Genomic DNA, 21,256 nt, shown 5'->3' with positions numbered 1-21,256 from the left:
AACACCTACAACCTCACTCCCACATACTCCTACCACCCATCTTTCACAATGAAAACATAAGAACATAAGCAGTGCCTCCGCCGGGTCAGACCATAGGTCCATCCTGCCCGGCAGTCCGCTCCCGTGGCGGCCCAAACAGGAATCACCAGAAGGGGCTCCCTTGCCACCTTGGTTTCTCATTAAAGTCCTATCTTCCCATCGAAGTCCTAACCCTCCGGTCTTGCACATGCAGAATACTGGAATACTGCATTGAACGCAGTATTCCAGATGTGGACGCACCATCGCTCGATACAATAACATGATGACTTCCCGCGTCCTGGTTGTTATGCCCCTCTTTATGATGTCCAGCATCCTGTTGGCTTTTTTCGAGGCTGCTGCGCACTGTGCAGATGGCTTCAGTGATACATCCACCAGCACACCCAAGTCTCTCTCAAGTCTGCTGTCTCCCAACAATGCCCCCCACAATTTGTAGTTGAACAACGGGTTCTTTTTCCCTATATGCATGACCTTGCATTTTTCCACGTTAAAGCGCATTTGCCATTTGTTTGCCCAGTCTTCCAGCTTGTCCAGGTCCCTTTGCAGGTCCTCACACTCCTCCCTGGACCTAACTCTGCCGCACAGTTTGGTATCGTCTGCAAATTTTATAACCTCGCACTTTGCCTCCTTTTCCAGGTCATTGATAAATATGTTGAAGAGTAACGGCCTCAGCACCGATCCCTGTGGCACACCGCTTGTGACTCCCTGCCAGTCAGAATATTGGCCCTTCACTCCGACCCTCTGCAGTCTACCCGACAACCAGTGCTTGATCCATCTGTGCACATCCCCTCCCACCCTGTGGTTCCACAGCTTCCTAAGCAGCCTTTCATGTGGCACCTTGTCGAAAGCCTTTTGAAAATCGAGGTAAATGATGTCTATGGGTTCCCCATTGTCCACCCGACTGCTTATTCCCTCAAAGAAGTACAGAAGGTTCGTTAGGCACGACCTTCCCTTACAGAATCCGTGCTGGCTTGTTCTTAGTAGGCCATTCCTCTTGATGTGCTCGCAAATGCCGTCCTTGATCATAGCTTCCACCATCTTCCCTATAATTGAAGTCAGGCTCACCGGCCTGTAGTTCCCGGGGTCACCCCTCGATCCCTTCTTGAAGATAGGTGTGACATTTGCCAATTTCCAGTCCTCTGGTACCTCACCAGTTTTCAAGGATAGGTTGCAAACATGCTGGATTGTGCCTGCTATTTCTTGTCTTAGTTCCTTCAGAATCCTTGGGTGGATCCCATCCGGGCCCGGTGATTTACCACATTTTAACCTGTCTATCTGTTTGAGGACATCCTCCTTACTTACCTCTATGTGCTCCAATTTTTCAGCCTGTTCCCCACTCATGAGCTCCTCTGAGTCCGGTATATTAGATGTGTCTTCGCTCGTGAAAACAATACCACAAAAACAAACACAAGCTATCCTACTGATCACCCTGCTCCTAACCAACTGGAAGATGGCAGCAAACATCTCCCCAATACCAATTATCTCAACTACTAACAAAATTGACCACCCAGCCAGACGAATCACAATGGACAGAAACATAAACTGCCAGACCTGCATTCACCACCATCACACCAACAGAGGGAAGAAAACCGACAAACCCCTCCAAGACCAAACCACACCCTCATCCAAGATCACTCATCTACCCAAAAACGTCTTACAGTACCCAAAAAGATTATGCCACACTAACATGTGCCTACCTGAACATCAGAGCTATAGGCCCTAAGACAGAACACATAAAAGACTGGATAGAAAACAAGAATCTAAACTGCCTCTTCCTCACAGAAATCTGGCTAACATCAGAATCAGATCCCAGGATAATGGAAGTCTGCCCAAAGGGATACAAGATAACAGTGGTCTGCAGAGAAAATAAAAGAGGAACCATCTTAGTCAGCAACGCCCTAAACCTAACACTCTCCTTTGAACCTTTTCTAGTGCAGCTATACCTTTCTTGAGATAAGGAGACCAGAATTGAATGCAATACTCCAGGTGAGGGTGCATGATCTGGAAATTAGAACAACAAATGAGGCAATTGAATTTGCAGATCATACTAAACTGTTCAAAATTATTAAAACGCATGCAGACTGTGAAAATTTGCAGATAGGAAATTGAAAGACTAGGCATTCAAATGGCAGATGAAATGTAATGTTGACAAATGCAAAGTGATGCACATTGAAAAGAATAATCCAAATCATAGTTACCAGATTATAGGGTCCACCTTAGGTCCACCTAAACAAAACGTCCACCCCATACATGGATCTACTAGCCTGCCAACTCTCAGGCACCACACTCAAAGGATCCATAACCTGCATGCTCTGCTACATAACTCCAAGGAACTGGAACACAGCAAGACCAGAATTTGAAGATTTTATTTACCAAAATTCACTAACGGCAACATACAACCTAATCTTAGGAGACCTAAACTTCCATCTTGAAGACCAATCCTCCAAACAAGTAGAAAACTTACTATCATACCTCAAAGCCTCAACATACAAGATCTTAGACCCACAATCCACACATGAGAAAGGTCACCAACTTGACATTGCAGTCTTCATGACCCAACAGCCCATTCATCCAGAGATTCAAACCTCAAATGGAAAATGGTCCTGATCCCTCTGGTCAGACCACTACACATATTCCTTCAATATCAACTGGGTCAAAAGCAAAAACAAACCAAAAGCTCAAAGAACAGCCTACAACTCATGTAAATACATTGATCCTTCCAAATTCCGGAATACAACAAACGCAATAATCCAAGATTGTAACCCCAAGGACTTCATCTCACAATGGTGCAGTCTAAGTACAGCTACCTTGGATGAGCTAGCCCCAATATAAACAAAAAACAGAATCAGCAGACGATCAGACATGTGGTTCGACAACGAACTACTCCTATTCAAAAGACAATGCAGACGACTAGAAAGAAAATGGAGAAAAAGTAATCAAGGGCCCACAAAAACAGCATCGAGAAAATTAAACCAACAATACAAACTAAAACTGAAAGAAAAAAGAAAGATACAATACTCTAACCAAATAAGCAAAGATTCCCAAGACACTAAAAAACTATTCCAATTATTAAAAGAACTCTCAGACACCAAACCCTACCTGGCCAATAATAACACCTCTCCACCCTCAGCCACCCTTTTAGCTGAATACTTCAAAAACAAAATCACAACTGCCAGAACTACCTTCACTGGAACCCTTACTCATCTAGAAGAGATCACATTGCCCCCCACAGAAAAAGAATCAGTTGCAGAAGACAGAACCTGGTCCCACTTCTCCACTATACAATGGACAGACCTTAACAAACTCTATAAAAAAATATAGCCACGCAGCCTGTGACCTCAACCACTGCCCACCATACATGTTAAAAACCTCCAGTACTTTATTCTGTGCTCTTACAATGGATACAAACCTTGCTCACAGACGGCCTTTTCCCGCAAGACCTCAGCAAAATCATCATCACCCCGATCCTAAAAAACCCCAAAGGAGTAACAGATCAACCATCCAACTACAGACCCATAGCCTCAATACCACTTTATGTCAAGCTAATGGAAGGCCTCGTAGCTAAACTCCTCACCAACTACCTAGAAAACCACAACTTACTCCACACTACACAGTCTGGTTTCAGAATCAATTACAGCACAGAGACACTACTGGGATCCCTCCTGGACACAGCTAGACAACACCTCAGCACAGGCAGAAAAATGCTGATTATACAACTAGATCTCACCCCAGCTTTTGACCCGGTAGATCAGGGGTGCCCAATACGTCGATCGCGATCGACAGGTAGCTCAGGAAGGCAATGTGAGTCGATCACAGAGCCCATCCCAGGCTCCGTGATAGACTCACGTTGCCTTCAAAATCTACCGGCCGATCAGCCTTCCTCTCCCCGATTGCCTGGTGAAGACAGCTTCCCTCCCTTCCACTCTCTCACTGCCCTCTTGCCCACAAGCAAATTGAACTCAGGCTGCGGGGCTTTAACACTGCGTGCGCTGGCTTCCCTTCTTCGAAACAGGAAGTTATGTCATTCCTGTTTCAGAAGGGAAGCCGGCACGCGCAGTGTTAGAGCCCGCCCCCCCCCCCCCTGCCTGGGTTCAGTTCCACTAACAACGCGTGCAAACTCCGGCCTTGGGGCACGACACTCTGGTAGCTGGCTGCATCCGCAGACACGTCCCGCACGGCCACAGCGGCAAGTATTTGGACTGCCGAAGAGGCAGGACGCGGCAGCCATGCTCTGAGCGTCGCCTTCCCTCCCCCGTGGAACATTTCTGCTTGTGTCCGCCCCCGAGGAGAGCACCGCCGAACATAAATGGGTGAGTGCCGTTCTCCCCACATATTTTTCTGTCACCTTCTCCCGCTCCAGCATCCCTAGAGCTGCGTCCGTTCCTTCACTGGGGCTTCTCCAGAAGGCAGGGCAAGTAGGGATTAAAAATAAAACAAAAAATATTATAATGCATCTATATTGCTTGGCCACTAGCCGGCAAGTCTGAGATGCCCAAACCGGCATTATAACGTGTGGGGTAATGCCGCCCTTTACCTCCTGCCTGTCTACCAAACATGGAGGCGGCAGCAGATGCACAGTAAATGCCACGGGCTTCCAAGAGAAGGGAAGGAAAAGAGAAACCAGAGAAGGGAAGGAGACAGATGCCAGACCAGGGGCAAGGAAGGAGAGAAAATGCCAGATAATGGAGGGGGGAGGGAGAGATAGAAGAGAAGGAGAGGAGAAAGATGCCAGGGCATGGGGGAGGGACGGGAAATTAAGAAGACAGATGCCAGACCAGAGAGAAAGGAAGGAGAGGAGATGCCAGAGCATGGCAGGGGAGGAAGAGATAGAAGGAAAGGAGAGAGATGCCAGGCCATGGGGTTGAGTAGGAAGGAAAGGAGGCAAGAAGAGAGAGAAAGAAAGGACAGGGAGAGAGCAAGAAAAAGTTTAGGGAGGGAATGAGGTCTGGAGGAGAGGAAGCATACAGGCTGAAAGAAGGGAAGAAATATTGGATGCACAGTCAGAAGAAGAAAGTGTAACCAGAGACTCATGAAATCACCAGACAACAAGGTAGGAAAAATGATTTTATTTTAAATTTAGTGATCAAAATGTGTCTGAATTTATATCTGCTGTCTATATTTTACACTAAGGTCCCCTTTTACTAAACCGCAATAGAGTTTTTTAGCGCAGGGAGCCTATGAGCGTCGAGAGCAGCGCTGGGCATTCAGCGCAGCTCCCTGCGCTCTAAAAACTGCTATCGTGGTTTAGTAAAAAGGGAAGGGGGGTATATTTGTCTATTTTTGTATGGTTGTTACTGAGGTGACAGTGCATAGAGTCATCTGCCTTGACCTCTTTGAAAAAAACCCGGAATGGGAATGATAATTAACATTTTCTCAGCGAATGGTGTGCTTTATTTTTTTTTTTTTATTTTATTGTTGGTAGATCATTTTGCCTTGGTCATTTTAAAAGTAGCTCGCAAGCCCAAAAAGTGTGGGCACCCCTGCGGTAGACCATGACATCGTACTACAAATACTAGATTCAATAGGAATCACAGGTAAAGTACACACATGGTTTCAAGGATTCCTACAATCCAGAACTTACAGAGTAAAGTCAAACAAAGAAAAATCAGAACCATGGTGCAACCCCTGCTGTGTACCCCAAGGATCGACTTTATCTCCCACACTCTTCAACCTCTACATGGCATCCCTCGGCAACTGCCTAGACAAATTAAGCCTAACCTCCTATAGCTATGCAGACAACATCACCATTCTCCTTCCTTTTGATCAACCAGCGCCCTTCATGACAGACACACTACACAGAACACTAGAAACAGTAGCAACATGGATGAAAGAGCACAAATTGAAAATGAATCTTGACAAAATAAAACTCATCCTCCTCGAAAATACAAAACCCCAACCATAACAAACCTAGTAATAAACTCAATCACATACCCCATTCTAAAACTTCTGGGAATGCTGATAGACAGAGGCTATACCATGCAGCCACAAATCAACAAAACAATACAGAAATAATTTGCAATAATGAGAAACCCAAGGCAAGTTTGAAAATTCTTCGACAGAAAACAATTCCAGCTCTTGGTCCAGTCACTAGTCCTGGGTCTTCTAGATTACTGCAACATCCTCTATCTCCCCTGCCCAACAACCATGATAAAACTACTACAAACAGTACAAAACACAGCTCTGAGACTTATCTACTCACTGAGGAAACAAGACCACATCACAGCGACTTACCTCGATTCACACTGGCTCCCAATATAAGCAAGAATACTATTCAAATTAAACTGTCTACTATTTAAGACCATAAACGGAGACTGCCCAGCCTACTTGAACAACCAACTAATCCAAACAACCACAACCAGACATAGGAGAACCCACACTTCATTCACGCACCCTCCAATCAGAAACGTCAAACGAAAAAAATGTACAATGGCCTCCTGGCCACTCAAGCAGCAAAACTAGACTATCAATTCTCCAATTCACTGATCATGTCCCCAGACTACAAATCTTTCAGAAAAGAAATAAAAGCCCTGCTATTCAAGAAATCCTTAAAATTTCAAGTTTATTAAAGGTTTTCAAGGTGGTTATACATTTTAAAATAGGGTAAAAACAGATAACACAATTTAACATAACTTTAACAAAATAAACATACACAATTAAACAAAACAATAACATACACAACTGGACAAACGGGTACGAATGGAAAAAAGGGGAGAATTACAATGATTAAAGAAAAGTAAGATATAAAGGTATAAACAAAAGGATGGGGTTAAAGACAAACTAACACAGCAAGAATCATCTCAATCCCCAATAGCAACCCACTCCACTCCATAATACCACAGGAAAGGTCCAGATAACTCCTTATGTATTCCTAAATGTACAAATAACTCCTTATGTAATCCGCCTTGAACCGCAAAATAATGGCGGAATAGAAATCACTAATGTAATGTAAAAGGGGAGGGGCAGAAAGAAAGAAAGAAATATTGGATTAGGAAGCGCACCCAGAGACTCATGAAATCACCAGACAAAAAGGTAGGAGAAATGATTTTATTTTCAATTTAGTGATCAAAATGTGTCCGTTTTGAGAATTTATATCTGCTGTCTATATTTTGCACTATGACCCTCTTTTGTTTTTTAGCACTAGGAGCCTATGAGCGTCAGGAGCTGCAAGGGGAATTCAGCGCAGCTCCCTGTGCTAAAAATCTCTTATCGCGGTTTAGTAAAATAGGAGGGGGTATATTTGTCTATTTTTGTATAGTTGTTACTGAGGTGACATTTCATATTTTTAAGTCATCTGCCTTGACCTCTGGAAATAAAACCCTGAATACAAATGATAATTAACATTTTCTCTGCGCACAGTGTGCTTTTAAAAATTTAATCGTTGTTAGATCATTTTGACTTGGTCATTTTAAAAAGTAGCTCGCAAGCTCAAAAAGTGTGGGCACCCCGGGTGCATTGTCTCTAAAGAGTGGCCCTCCAGTGGACATAGTTCTTAACACATGTAACTATCCAATACCAAACCATTTAAGCACTGCTAGAGTCATTCTATAATTCCTATCAGAACTCCTAATTACATGAGGGATTACTGGTTTTGTCTTAACTTCTATAGTCTACATATTATTTTATTTTTCTTATTTTTTTATGTTTTATTTATGAACTTATTTTTTTCTATGTAAATTATATTTGGACGAAGCAGCTCTTAGACATTAACCCCCAGATTCAATAAACTGTGTCCAAATTGCCACGTGATCCCAAGCTCTGTGGACAACTGAGTCAGATAATGAGCCGCTATCAATAATTGCATGTTAACAAGCAATTAATGATAATTGACACCAATATGGGATTTGTGCACAGATCTGGCTGCACATAATTCTAGAACGATCCACATTCAAATCCTCTCACGCACAGTCACACAACCTAAAAAGGGGCCTCACCATGGAAGGAGCATGGGTGGGTCAAGGTCATTCACAAAAGATGCCCACAGCATTACAGAATTCCAGGGATCTGTGACCAACTTGTGTGCAAGGATTTGTGCCAGGTTTCAGTTGGTGTAAGTTCTCACATCCCAAAGTTGGGCACACAAATCAAACTAGATGCTATTCTATAAAAAGCATTCGTCCCAGAGCTCCCTTTATTGAACAGTACTGAGCACTTGGTATTTCTGTATTCGCGAATTCCATATCTATGGATTTGCTTATTCGCGGTTTTAAACCAAAAAAATGCATTTTCATTTTTCAGGCTGTTTTAAGCCCTGTAAGTCCTCCCTTAAGCCTTACCTGATGGTCTAGCGGGTTTTCAGGTAGGAGCAATCTTCCCACGCTCCTGCCCCATGCAGACTGCTCATAGGAAATGGCTCGAGAGACTATGGGAGCTCAAAGCAGCCATTTCCTGTGAGTGATCTGCATGGGGCAGGAGCATGGGAAGATCGCTCCTGCCTGAAAACACGGTAGACCACCAGGTAAAGCTTAAGGGGAGGCTTTCAAGGCTTAAAATAGCCGGGAGAAGTGGGGGTTAGGGGCAGAATCGGCCCGAATATTATTCACGGGCCGGCTCTGCCCCTAACCCCCGCGACTACGGAGGGGGAAGTATTTCTTATAGGGCTGCTGTCTGAACTTTTCTTAATTATTTTGGTTGGCTCTTACCAGAATGATGATATATCAAATAGAATGGCAAATGTAGAGAAAAGATACAGTCCATTCTCCTTATTCGCAGTAGTATGGTTCCCAGAAAAGTTTGCAAACTGCAAAATTGTGAATAACGAAACATTCAAGGAGCAGAAGTTTGTTAAGCAGGTTCTTATACTGTCCAGAGGTGTTTGTACCTTCTATATTTATTTCATTTTATTTACACAGGTTTGATAAACTGCCAATCGCATTTAGAGAGAAAATGCAGCGATGCGGTTTACAAACGATGCTCAGTATTCAGTAGACCGTTCCAACAGGGAAAGAAATAGAACAGCAAGAAAAAGACAGGGGGGAAGGGGAAGGAGGTGAGCATTCTCAAGACAGCATTTCAGTGTTAAGCTCTGGTGGAAAAGCCAACTTTAAGTCTGCTTTTTGAAATATCTGGAAGGAGAATTCAGTCTTGATTGCCAATAGTTTAGAGCTAGTGTAGTTGAAGGCTGTTTCACATGTGTAATATCGAGGCATAGGAGAAAAGGCAGAGATAGATGTAGAAGAGGGGTTTATGATGATTACAGCATTCATGATGGGTTATAAGGAGCCAACAAATTTGAAATTTAATATGAAATCAGGAGAGAACAGGAAGAGACATTTATGGATCAAGATAAGAAGTTTCAATATGCAGATTAGAAAATGACACGGTGAGAAAATTTATCACAGTTCCTGTCCCCGCGGATAACCGTGGAAAACTATCTCCACGTCATTCTTTAAAGAGAAAGGGCAGAATCAGAGTACGAATGGGCACAACCACTGACCCGGAAGCCTTGAATTGAAGATTGCTGGTGTAGAAGGACCGAGGTTGAGACAGACACTAAAAAATGACACGGGATTGTCACCGTGTCATTCTCTAATGCAGATTAACAATGAAGAAATGTGGGCAAAGTGAAGGGCATTGTGTAGTACTTTGATCAAGGATGATTGGACTAGCAGTTAAGTGCTTGAGAGATGTCAGTGGTAATCCTGAATATACAACATTACAGCAATCCAGATGTATAATGACTAAAGAGGAGATCAACATTCAAATGCAGGTCAAAGGAAGAAATGGTTTTGTAATGCAGAGAAAGATCCAAGACCGTGCCAATTTGCCCTTTAAAGGTTAATTTATTGTCAACTAAGATTTTAATAGTATCAATGTAAGTGAAAGAACAAACTTGGATTGAGGGAGCAGAGGAACTGGTGTGCAAGGACTGGGAAAGTGTATGGCTTCACATTAAGAAAAAGTCTTTTATCCCTAATCCAGATGGACCCTAGATGCAGGCAAGAATTGAGGTTGGTCATATCTATGCAGACAGAAGAAAGAATATAGGCTATTTGAAAGTCATCTGCATAGCCATACAGACTCCAGCCCTGGCATTTAAAGACTAAATCAGGGATAATCCACTGGTTGTACCAAAACCAGAGTAGCTCATAGCAGCAAGATTTATACGATTTTTCTTTCAAAACATTCTGTCAGTAATAATATTACAAATTTACAGTTAACTGGGTCCATCTCTGCAGTATTTTTTAAAATTATTTATTTCTTTATGAACTTTTTGACCATTTATATTATTTTTATACCATGCAAATATTTACAATAAGATGCGACACTTCAGAGAAAGTGGAAAATATTTAACCATGATCTTAAAAAATCATGACGTCATTAAGAGTTTAGCAGATGGCATTTAATACAATTATATAACAAAAGAAAAATATAGGTGAGCGCCATAGAAACATTTAAAAATTAAAATGCAACCTTTCCAGTCTGCTTATCTATACCATCTACTATCCCTTTCTCTCCCTTAGAGATACTATGTACTTCTCCCAAGCTGTCTTCTGTTGAGATACTGTCTTCATCTCCACTACCAGGACATTCTGCACATTCATTACTCTCTCTGTAATGTTTTTACAATGCATGATAGCATCTATAATTTAATGAAAGCAATAATAGAACACACAGCATGGTATGATATGAAGAGGAAATGTTCCATGTCATCACAGATCACACAGGTGCTTATGCTGAAATGAGTGCTAAAAAAACACTGCATGATGTTATATGGCTCCATAAGCCCACAAACACTGGAAAAAGAGCCAACAAAAACAATATGAATTATACATTTGAAATTTTGCTTGGTCAAATGTCCATTTTTAATTACATTTATTATGCACGTATAGCTCTTTCCTTTGATGATGCAAAATATTCTCTTTATTAGTTCGGAAATATACGCAAATTATTAAATTTGAAAACCACATAAACTTTTTGAGAAATGGAACAGGGTAGGACTTTCTGTGATTACAATCAAAGCAGTTTATATATTACATACAGGTACTTGTTTTAAACCTGGGGCAAAGGTCATAAAAGGAATCTTAGGAAGAAAGTTTTTCCTAAGAAAGGGTATTGGCTAATCCAACCAGTAGGTGGTATTGTATCTTGCATGGTTCATACTGGCAGAATGTACTGACTTTTTATTATTATTACAGTGAAACCTTGGTTTACGAGCATAATTCATTCCAGAAGCACTCTCGTAAACCAATTTACTCATTTATCAAAGCGAGTTTCCCCATAGAAACTAAGGGAAACTCACTTGATTTGATCCACCTCCCATCCCCACCCCCGGCCACCGGCGCTGCTCCACTCCCCACCCCCGAGGCCACTGGTGCGTTTCTACATCTCCCCCCTCCCCCTGTGAACCGGCAAGGCCCTCCCGCCTGCAAATGCTGCCCCCTCCCCCCCGTGAACCAGCATCACCCTCTCGCGAACGCCCGCCCCCTCCTCCCCACGCAAACTGGCATCCCCTGCCCGCCCAAACTGCAAGCTTATCCCCTAATGTGGCACCGGCACACAGCACCAAGCCACAGGAGGTGCCAATGCCTGAAGATCGTGCCTCTCTTCCGACTGGGCCTTGAGCATCTGCGTATGCTCAAGGCCTTCTGGCTCCAGCCTCTCTCCGAGATTCTCGAAGAGAACGAGAGTAAATAGCACTATAGAAAAAAAAGATTATGTCTTTACCTTGATAATATCTTTTCCAGTGCAATAGGTGAGACATTCTAGACAAGTGGTTTATCTCCCAGTGGCCACGAGCCACCTGCAGAAGGAATCCACTCCAGATTTTTTCTGACTCTCCTCTACTTCACTGGGAGCTCTAGTGCCACCTGTAATTAGTACCCAAGCAAAGAGAGCTCCATTGATAGTATGTGAAGTAAAGTCACCACTTGGAACTTTCCCAAGAATCAACTGTTCTGCTCAAATAAGAAACTGTAAACCAACAGCTAACAGCCAACAAAAGCAGCAAAGGAGCTCAGGAAGTACCCCTGCATGCACTCTGAACATGTATACAGAATTCTTCAAGGTCCAACAGAGGACTGACTGGCATCCAAAAATGAAACTTGGAGAAGCATAAGCAGAAAGAGACAGTAGGCAGGTGCAGGAAGGACAGAGCGCAAGCCTAGAATGTCTCACCTCATCTATCTACTGGAAAAGGTATTATCAAGGTAAGGAGCTCTTTTCCCAGTGCAATAGGTGAGACATTCTAAACAAGTGGGATGTACAAAAGCAGTCCCAAACATCTGGGGCGGGCTGACTGTGCCGACTCTCAAGACTGAAGAAAATAAGAAAAAGGGGAAAGCAGAACAGAAAAACTCCTTCAGGCTCGCGTTCAGAAGGGAAAAACTGCAGGTGGCACTAGAGTTTCCAGTGAAGTAGAGAGGAGTCAGAGAAAAAATCTGGAGTGGATTCCTTCTGCAGGTGGCTCATGACCACTGGAAGATAAACCACTTGTCTAGAATGTCTCACCTATTGCACTGGAATAAGTACTGGTAGTAGTAATTTAGAATTACTTAAAATTTGTGTGTGGAGGGGGTTCATATGAATGATGTATGTGTTAGGGCATTTATGTTAACCTATAAGGCTGTTAGCTATTCAAAACGCTGTGGCAATGTTAGGAAATTCTACTTTACGGAGAGGGTAGTGGATGCCTGGAATGCGCTCCCGAGAGAGGTGGTGGAGAGTAAAACTTTGACTGAGTTCAAAGAAGCGTGGGATGAACACAGAGGATTTAGAATCAGAAAATAATATGAAATATTGAACTAAGGCCAGTACTGGACAGACTTGCACGGTCTGTGTCTGTGTATGGCCGTTTGATGGGGGATGGGCTGGAGAGGGCTTCAATGGCTGGGAGGGTGTAGATGGGCTGGAGTAAGTCTTAACAGAGATTTCGGCAGTTGGAACCCAAGCACAGTACCGGGTAAAGCTTTGGATTCTTGCCCAGAAATAGCTAAGAAGAAAAAAATTTAAAAATTTAAATTGAATCAGGTTGGGCAGACTGGATGGACCATTCGGGTCTTTATCTGCAGTCACTATGTTACTATGTTACACAATTTTTATTTATTATTATAGCTATTAGCATACATTAAAAGCAATGGGATTAAAATTGATCCGTAAAACCACTGCAACAAAATGATGCCTTTTAAAAAGCTAAAAAAAACAACTTTATAGTTTACTTACCTTAATAAAAATAGTTTTCAGCTCAGCTGGATCAGCTCTCTTTGTTAAAACCATCTAAAAGTAAACAAAGTTGTATTAGTGTATTCATTTTATAAGTGCTCTCAAAATGCAGGATGCAATCAAAACAAAATCAAAGAGGATAAAAGAAAATATTCAGTGATTTAAAAAGCATTTACCACACAGCTTAACCACTTTATAAAAGGTGTCTGAACTATTGAACACAAATGCTAAAAAAGATCTTTCTTCTAGAACACCTACACAATATTCACCTCACAGGAAGAACAGCATGCCTTTGTTTCCTCTATTACCAAGACTCCTTTCCACACTTCTCTAAATTCAACTGAATGTTGCAAAATCTGTGGATCCCCCTTACAGAATAGCTGCAGGTAAAGACTGGTCTACCTGACAATTCAGCTTGATGTGAGAGTCTTTCCATCCTACTTCAGAAACCACATACCGGCAATCTAATTCGGGAAGTTATGCTATCTAGAGACTCAAAAAAAGTCCTTCCTTACACCACCACATTTTCCATTTTTAATTTGCCTGATTTCAGGCTGCCCTGCTGCCTCTCTGGTTTTTTTGCCCAGCCCATCATGTATCTTCTCAAATCCAAGTTGCAAGAGGTTCATATTTAACAATATAAAAGGAGAACTACCGGTAGGTCTACAAAGACTTCAGATAAGTACTGACACCTATCTCTCAGTTCCCAGAATTCCCCAAAGCAGGAGATTAAAAGGATTATTTGAAATGCTTAGCTGTAAAACCATCATGTGGGTTAGGCAAATTTGACCAATTGAGTATGCAGGATTCTTTATCACACTTACCATAAAAGCATGCACATGTGCTGTTACAGTATATCCTCAACATACTCCAAAGCAATATATGTACCATAAAATAATCCTATTCAAAAAGTTGTTTTCAAGTCCCAATGCTTATATTGTTTTAATAATGCTAATGATTATTATCGACTTGTATTATAAATAAGGACCTGGACTGGCCACCGTGAGGATGGGCTATTGGACTAGATGGACCATGGTCTGACCCAGTAAGGCTATTCTTATGTTCTTATAATTCCTACTCCATCAGATCCAGGGTGCTTTGGCTGAGAAAGTCTGCCTGCGCATTGGCTGTCCATACAATGTGCACTGCCAGGAGTACTGATAAGTGTTTCTCTGCCCAACTGCAAAGCCTGCTGCTTTTCAACATCACATCTGCATTGCGAGTCCCTTCCTCCCAGGTGATATAGGCTACCTCTGTGGCATTATAGGGCATGACCCAGACCGCCTTGCTCCTCCCCAGGAAAAAGTAGTGTTATAATACTAAGTGGAAACCTCTTGCTTCATTCTGGTTGATGGTCCTCATTGACTCCAAGCAGACCAGCTGAGATGAGTTCCCTAGCTGGATAGAAGCCTTACTGAGTCAGACCAATGGTCCATCTAGCCCAGTAGCCCGTCAACAGGATGGCCAATTGAGGTCACTAGTACCTGTCAAAACCCCAAATAATAGCAACATTCCATGCTACCAATCCAGGGCAAGCAGTGGCTTCCCACATGTCTGTCTCAATAACAGACTATGGACTTTTCCTCCAATAAATTGTCCAAATCTTTCTTAAAACCACTCTTACCACAACCTCTGGCAGCATGTTCCATTGTGATCACCATTCAATTTGAAGGATCTAGGGGAAGTCCCTCAGGTGGTGGTCTGGTTTGTCTCACCACAACAGATGAGGAGTCCAACAGGGGGCAGCCTCTGATGCAAACACATGTGGGCAGTCACTCAAAGCTCCACCTCTAGCAACTGATGGTAGTCTCAAGCCCAAGGAGTCTACTGAGCACAGAGCCCCCTCTTCTAAGGCTGCAACTTAAGCATGCACTCCTCCAGGAGAAATACAGCCTCATGTTAGAGTTGAAGTATATTTATTTATTTATTCATTCATTCGTTCAATTTTCTATACCACTCCCAGGGGAGCGGTTTACATTAATTTATTCAGGTCTCTCATTCCTGCAAGTGAACCAACTGTCTCTTGGCCAAATTTACTACCCAATGAAATTTAACACAGATGGAGTACCAGCTTCAGTTGCTGCCCTGTAATCTGCCTCCGATTCAGCACAGATGAGCCACTTGTCCAGTACGGGTGCACCTTGATTCCTGGTTTGGAGAGATCTGCTGAACTGAAAATGCTTGCCAAGGACACCGAAAGTACCTGTGCGCCTCTCAGCTTGCTATGTGCAAGTACACATCTATGAAATCTAGAGAAGTAGAGAACTCTCCTGGCCTGATCAAGACCATCACCAAGTGCAGGTTTATGAGAAAGTGAGGGACTCTAAAAGAGACACCAACTTCCTTTAAGTCAAGTATTGGACAGAAGGAGCAAATTGTTAGGGACAGTAAAAGCAAATTGAATACCATCTGAAACCCTAACAAGGAACTGGTTCCACCATCCCCAGGTGAAGTAACCTCTGAAAGGCAATTTGCACACTCTCATTTGTAGATAGCTGCAGGCGTTGGTCCCTGAAATCCTTGCTGGGCCACCTCCTCTATCCACCGATCTGAGGTGATAAGAACCCACTCATGATTAAAGTGGCATAATCTGCCACCCACCCACATTTCAGAAGGGCCCAGCTAACCATCATATGAGGTCCTTTAAACCCTGTCAGCAGCTTGAGCAAATATTTCCTGCAATACAGCTATCATCTTTGTCATACAGTATCCTTGTAGGTTGCTGTATATGGGTCAATCCTCTAGATTCATTAAATTGAATTTGAATGAACATAAGTCAAGGATATTGCTACAGGGGTCAACTGTCCCGCTTGTTTATTGGATTCAACAACATCATATGGAGCAAGATCTGCATAGATTGGCATAGAGGGTGGAGATATAGATTCCTTACTTAATTACTAAAGAACAGCGTTGGATATATATAAATTAGACTGGCATTCCTTTATTTGAGAATTCAACTGGTCTTCCTTAAGTTGAGAAGCTGTTCTCTTTGGCTCTTTTGAGCTTCCTTTCCATTTTAAACAAACATTTTGTGTTAGGATGCTTGCAGCATTCAGATGAGAGGTTTAGGGCATCTTTCAGGTGGGTAGTGCCTGCTAGTGCTGTATATATATATATACGAGGTTCATTTAAAAGGTTCTAGGACAGTTTGAATTGCATGCCAACAGTTCTTTTGAGATGCACTAGGAGGTGTTAAACAGCTTGAAACTTCATGAGTAACCTCCTTTTTTCCGTTTGTTGATATCTGTTTTCGTCTCTAAGCTATGGCGTAGAGCAAATTGAGTCTAATATGGATGTATCCAAAATACTTGAAGAATATATAAAAAAGCCTACCACAGGCTAGCTGAGTATGTCTATCTTCAATATTAGTTTTTCCCATATAGAACAAAATAAGCTACTATCTTTTTTCTAAACAAACTTGCAATAAGAGAGACAGGAATATCATAATTGTGGGCGATCAGATCATAGGACCGCTTATAATTTCCACATTATTTCAGGTCCACATCAGGTCAGGATATGGAGTCAGGATGTGGACCTGAAATATAAGGAAATTATAAGTGGTCCTATGACCTGATCGTCCACGATTATGATACATCTGTCTCTTACCGCAAGTAAATCTATTCTTTAGAAAAAGATAGTAGCTTATTTTGTTCTATATGGGAATAACTAATATTGAAGATAGACATACTCAGCTAGCCTGTGGTAGGCTTTTTTATATACAGTGGTACCTCGGTTTGCGAGTAACCTGGTTTGCGAGTGTTTTGCATGACGAGCAAAACACTCAGCAAACTTTTGACTCGCAAACCAAGCACTGCCCCGATCAACGAGCACTTACAGTCCAGGAAGCGCCGCTTCGGGGGATTTCTCTTCCGTCTTCTGGCCAGCCTTCTACATCGGGTGCCTTCCGCAGGTTGTAGGATCTCTGTCTGGGCCTGCGCGGCCGGGTGCTGTCCCGCCTGCATGTTGCATGTGACGCGCACAGCATCAATCATCGGCGTTGTGCGCGGCGTGCGCGGCGTGCGGGTAGGGCGGCGCTCGGCTGCATGGGCTGGGGTGGGGGCTCTCCAGCATGCGAGGGGCATCCGACATGGAGGGCTGGCTGACGGATGGAGGAGGCATCCCTCAGAAGGCACTATGAGATTCTCCGGTGGCCGGCATCCCCTCCCCCGAAGCAACACTGTGGGGTTCTCCGGCGGCTGGCATGCCCCCCAAAGCGGCACTGTGGGGTTCTCCAGCGACTGGCATCACCCCCTCCCCCGAAGCGGCACTGTGGGGTTCTCCGGCGGCTGCCATCCCCCTCTGAAGCGGCACTGTGGGGTTCTTCTTCAGATGACCAACGGAGGAGATAGCGCTGCAGTACCCGGCACCTGACAAGTATAGACCCCGGGTTCTAGAACGAATCATCTGAGTTTCCATTATCCCCAATGGGAAACTTTGTTTTGATAAATGAGCATTTTGGATTGCAAGCATGCTCCTGGAACGGATTATGCTCGTAATCCAAGGTACCACTGTATTCTTCAAGTCTTTTGGAAACATCCATATTAGATCCAATTTGCTCTACGCCATATGTCATTCTGGGTAGGATTATTATATAATAAAGAAGTTCTCTTCTTCTTGGTTTATCTTCGTCTCTAAGCTACAGAAGTTTTTTGTGAAAGTGTGTTTTTGTGATCGGCTATTTTTCATCATGTGCAACCTCAATGAGCAGCACTATAGTGTGAAATCCTGTTTTAAATTGGGTAAGACCACTACAGAAACTTATAAAATGTTGAAAGTGGCTTATGGGGAGCATGTCATGAGTTGTGGAATGTGTTTTGAATGGTATTGACACTTCAAAAATGGTTGTGAATCAGTGAAAGACGATTTGCGAATTGGAAGGCCATCAACGTCAACTGATGAGGGTTCTTGTACACACTAATTGGCAATTAACTGGTAGAGAATTGGCAGATGAATGCAAAATCTCCATTGGTTCATGCCACAGCATTCTAAAAGAGATGTTGGAGATGCCTAGCATTGTGGCAAAGTTTGCTCCACAGTTGATGATCGACGACCAGAACAACCACCACAAATTTTGCTCAAAAAATGCGATGACAGCTCTTCCCCAGCCACCTTACTCTCCTGACTTAGCCCCTGCTGATTTTTGTTTCCTAAACTTAAATCCAAGCTGAAGGGAAAGCAATTAAACACCATTGAAGACAAAGCAATATCTGATGCAGCAACTTTTGGCGATTCCTGAAGATGTGTTTAAGGACTGTTTTCAGAAATGGAAATGACGTTGGGAAAAGTGTAAACGTAGGGGAGTATTTTGAAGGAGACCCAATCGAATAAGCTGTAAGATTGTTTAATAATTTTTTATAAAAACAGTCCTGGAACTTTATTTTTTTTTAATAGATCTCATATGTTCTATTCTTGTTATTTTTTTTTTATATATATATTTTGTTGTTGATTTCAGCACATTTGAATTGCTATATATATAACATGAAAAAAATTATTTTTGATTAGTGTCAGTTTTGTTTTAGAAGGTTGGGACCAGCCTTTCACACAGCATGAGTGAAACATGGTCCATGTCAATCTATCTGGCCCAAGTCTCTAATAAGAGACACATTTTCTCAAGTTAAGTACCATTTTGGATATGGATTATTATGAAAGAGTTTTCAAAAATGTGCGTTTCGTGAGTATTTAACTCAACAATATTTGAAGTCTATGAAGATTCCGGTGAATCAAAGGCAGAGTGGATCATGTGAAATTAGTCACCACTGAGGCTTCTGAAGATTATATCCTGCATGAAGATTGTAGCTATGCTGTTTGTAAAGGTGTATCAGTACTGTTCATAATTACACATTGAGCACATATACAAAGTTTTTTGGCTCAATTATAAAACTTTTTCCTGACTTGTTACGAGTGATCCAAGTTAGAAGCAGCTTTTTGGCCTTGAGGCCAAAGGTTTTGGCTCCACCTGGGACAGTTTTTTGAAATTTCCTTCACTTTGTTTTGTAATTTTTGAGTCTAATTCATATTTGTTTCTGGACCGAAACTTCTTCTAAATCGTTGTGCAACTCTTCATAAAAGTTATAATTTTTTTCTTTATTCTTGTGTAATCTTGACTCTCCAATTATGAGTTAAAGTATAATGTTTAATATTTCATTTTCATATTTAATCTTATTTCATATTACTGTTCATGCATTGCTCTAAATATGTGTTAAAAGTTTCATAAATAAAAAATTTTAAAAAAATAATAATTCCCAACATTTATTTTAGTTACCTCATGCTCTCCTAGATGCGAGTTTGTAGGAAGCAATGTGTTTATGTTTGTATTTTTTTGAAAGATATTAGCCTTTTTCTTGATGTTACTTACATTTGTAACAATTTGAAATGTATTAATTAAAAAAAAAATTAAATTCTAAAGTCCTATAAAACTAAAACTTTTCAAATATATATCACTTTTAAAAAAGTGATATTCTGACCCCATTCTCTATTTCAGATTGTCTGCCGGTGAGAAAAATAACCAATTCTGTAGAAAGCTTTGGTAGCATATGGACCATTTATTTGGGATCTACTGAAATGGGGACTTAGGCTGTCTAAGAATCCAAGCAAGTTGTGTGATTACAAGATGATGGGTGGTACAGGGGAGGGAAGTTTCCATGCTGTCTTGGTTACTATGTATTAAAGGGTATTAGAAAACAGAGAAATGATTCTCTTGCAATGTATACATGCATTCAAAGATTATTATCAGCTACAGTATGTTGCATGACATTGAAAACATATCTGCTCCTAGTTCATCTGTTTTTAAAAAATTTTAACACAATGAAAAAGAAGTCTCGGCCCTTTCAAGCAGTATGTGGTGCATAAAAGAGGGAAGGGGGGTAGAGTCAAATTTCACTCTTCTAGCAACCACCACAGACTAACAAAAGGAGGCAGAGTTTGACCACAGCTGGATCATGCTCAGCTTATAATCAGTCAGTAAGTAAACACTTTGGCTTATGGGAAAGATGAGCAAATGCTGGATGAATGATGGGTTTATCAGGGAGGAACGGGTTGAAAAAAATTAAAAGAAAGCAGCTAAGGAAAGAGGAAAACCATAAAAGAAAAATAATTAAACCAACACACTAAACCTTTTCCTTTCAAAATGTTAAAAACCACAGTTCTTCAGCTCTATAGGGTGGTGTGAGTATGTCTGAATCCATATAAATGCATGAATTCACTTCTGCAAGCTCAAAGAGAAAATAAAGAGACAACTACATAATGGAAGATGACAACATCCCATACAATGGAATTCAGCACCAGAAGCAGACTGAACTGAAAGAAAATTCTATATATAAGCGAGAAAGCTTTTCCCAGGGGAGGGCTGATGCTGTAGTGCAGAAAAGCATAAAAGGAAAAGAAACTATATACACCATGGAGAACTTGAAGCTCAACACAATTAAATTAATCCTTCAACTGCATATCACTTTCTCAAGTACAATTTTTTCATATCTCTAAGCAAAAAACTAACAATTCTTGCAATTAAGCATTCGGAAAATTTATAGCTATGCCTTTGTATTAATATCCTGCAATTTACTCATAAGACACACTGTTCCCAGTATTTTTTTTAATGAAAGAAAATCTGAGGAACTATCCAGACAAGTTTGCCAGTTCTTGTTAAATATCTAATTCCGTGCATAAAATGACAAACACCTCCCCTCTCCCACCGTTTACAAAACTGTAGTGCGGTTTTTAGCACCGGCATTGGCAGTAACAGCTCCAATATTCATAGCAGTAAAAACCATGCTACAGTTTTGTAAAAAGGGGGGGGAGGGGGAAGGAGATAAACAAACTAAAGCAAGCAGCTGAACCTTTTTATAGAATCCCTTCTACAAAAAATATTCAGGACAACTCTCTCAATTCCAAATTCTTCTCAGCTCTTGCCGACTCAGCTTGCTGAGTGGGTAGTTTGCAATTTGTTCTCTGCTCCATACACAGGAAATAATAAAACAAGAATCAAAATATTACGAAGAATTACAGAACAGTCTTTATAACGGGGCTTCCCAGACCTATCCTGATGGCACCATACCAGTCAAGTTTG

At 41.8% G+C, this 21,256-nt stretch overlaps 1 protein-coding gene across 5 annotated transcripts in view; it reads right to left on the bottom strand.

Moving 5' to 3' along the window:
- The window catches only part of SLC25A13 (solute carrier family 25 member 13), a 475,810-nt gene that overhangs the window by 339,995 nt on the left and 114,559 nt on the right, over positions 1 to 21,256 (bottom strand). For all 5 annotated transcript variants that reach the window (XM_033931081.1, XM_033931080.1, XM_033931082.1 and 2 more), the window contains exon 2: positions 13,195 to 13,248. In XM_033931081.1, the coding sequence (XP_033786972.1) occupies positions 13,195 to 13,248 (54 nt within the window). The remainder of the gene's footprint in view (positions 1 to 13,194; positions 13,249 to 21,256) is intronic.

Source organism: Geotrypetes seraphini, chromosome 2 (genome assembly GCF_902459505.1).
Source record: "Geotrypetes seraphini chromosome 2, aGeoSer1.1, whole genome shotgun sequence".
NCBI classification, from domain to species: domain Eukaryota; kingdom Metazoa; phylum Chordata; class Amphibia; order Gymnophiona; family Dermophiidae; genus Geotrypetes; species Geotrypetes seraphini.
Note: the sequence above shows the minus strand (reverse complement) of the source record. Positions and strands in the feature narration are given on the sequence as shown.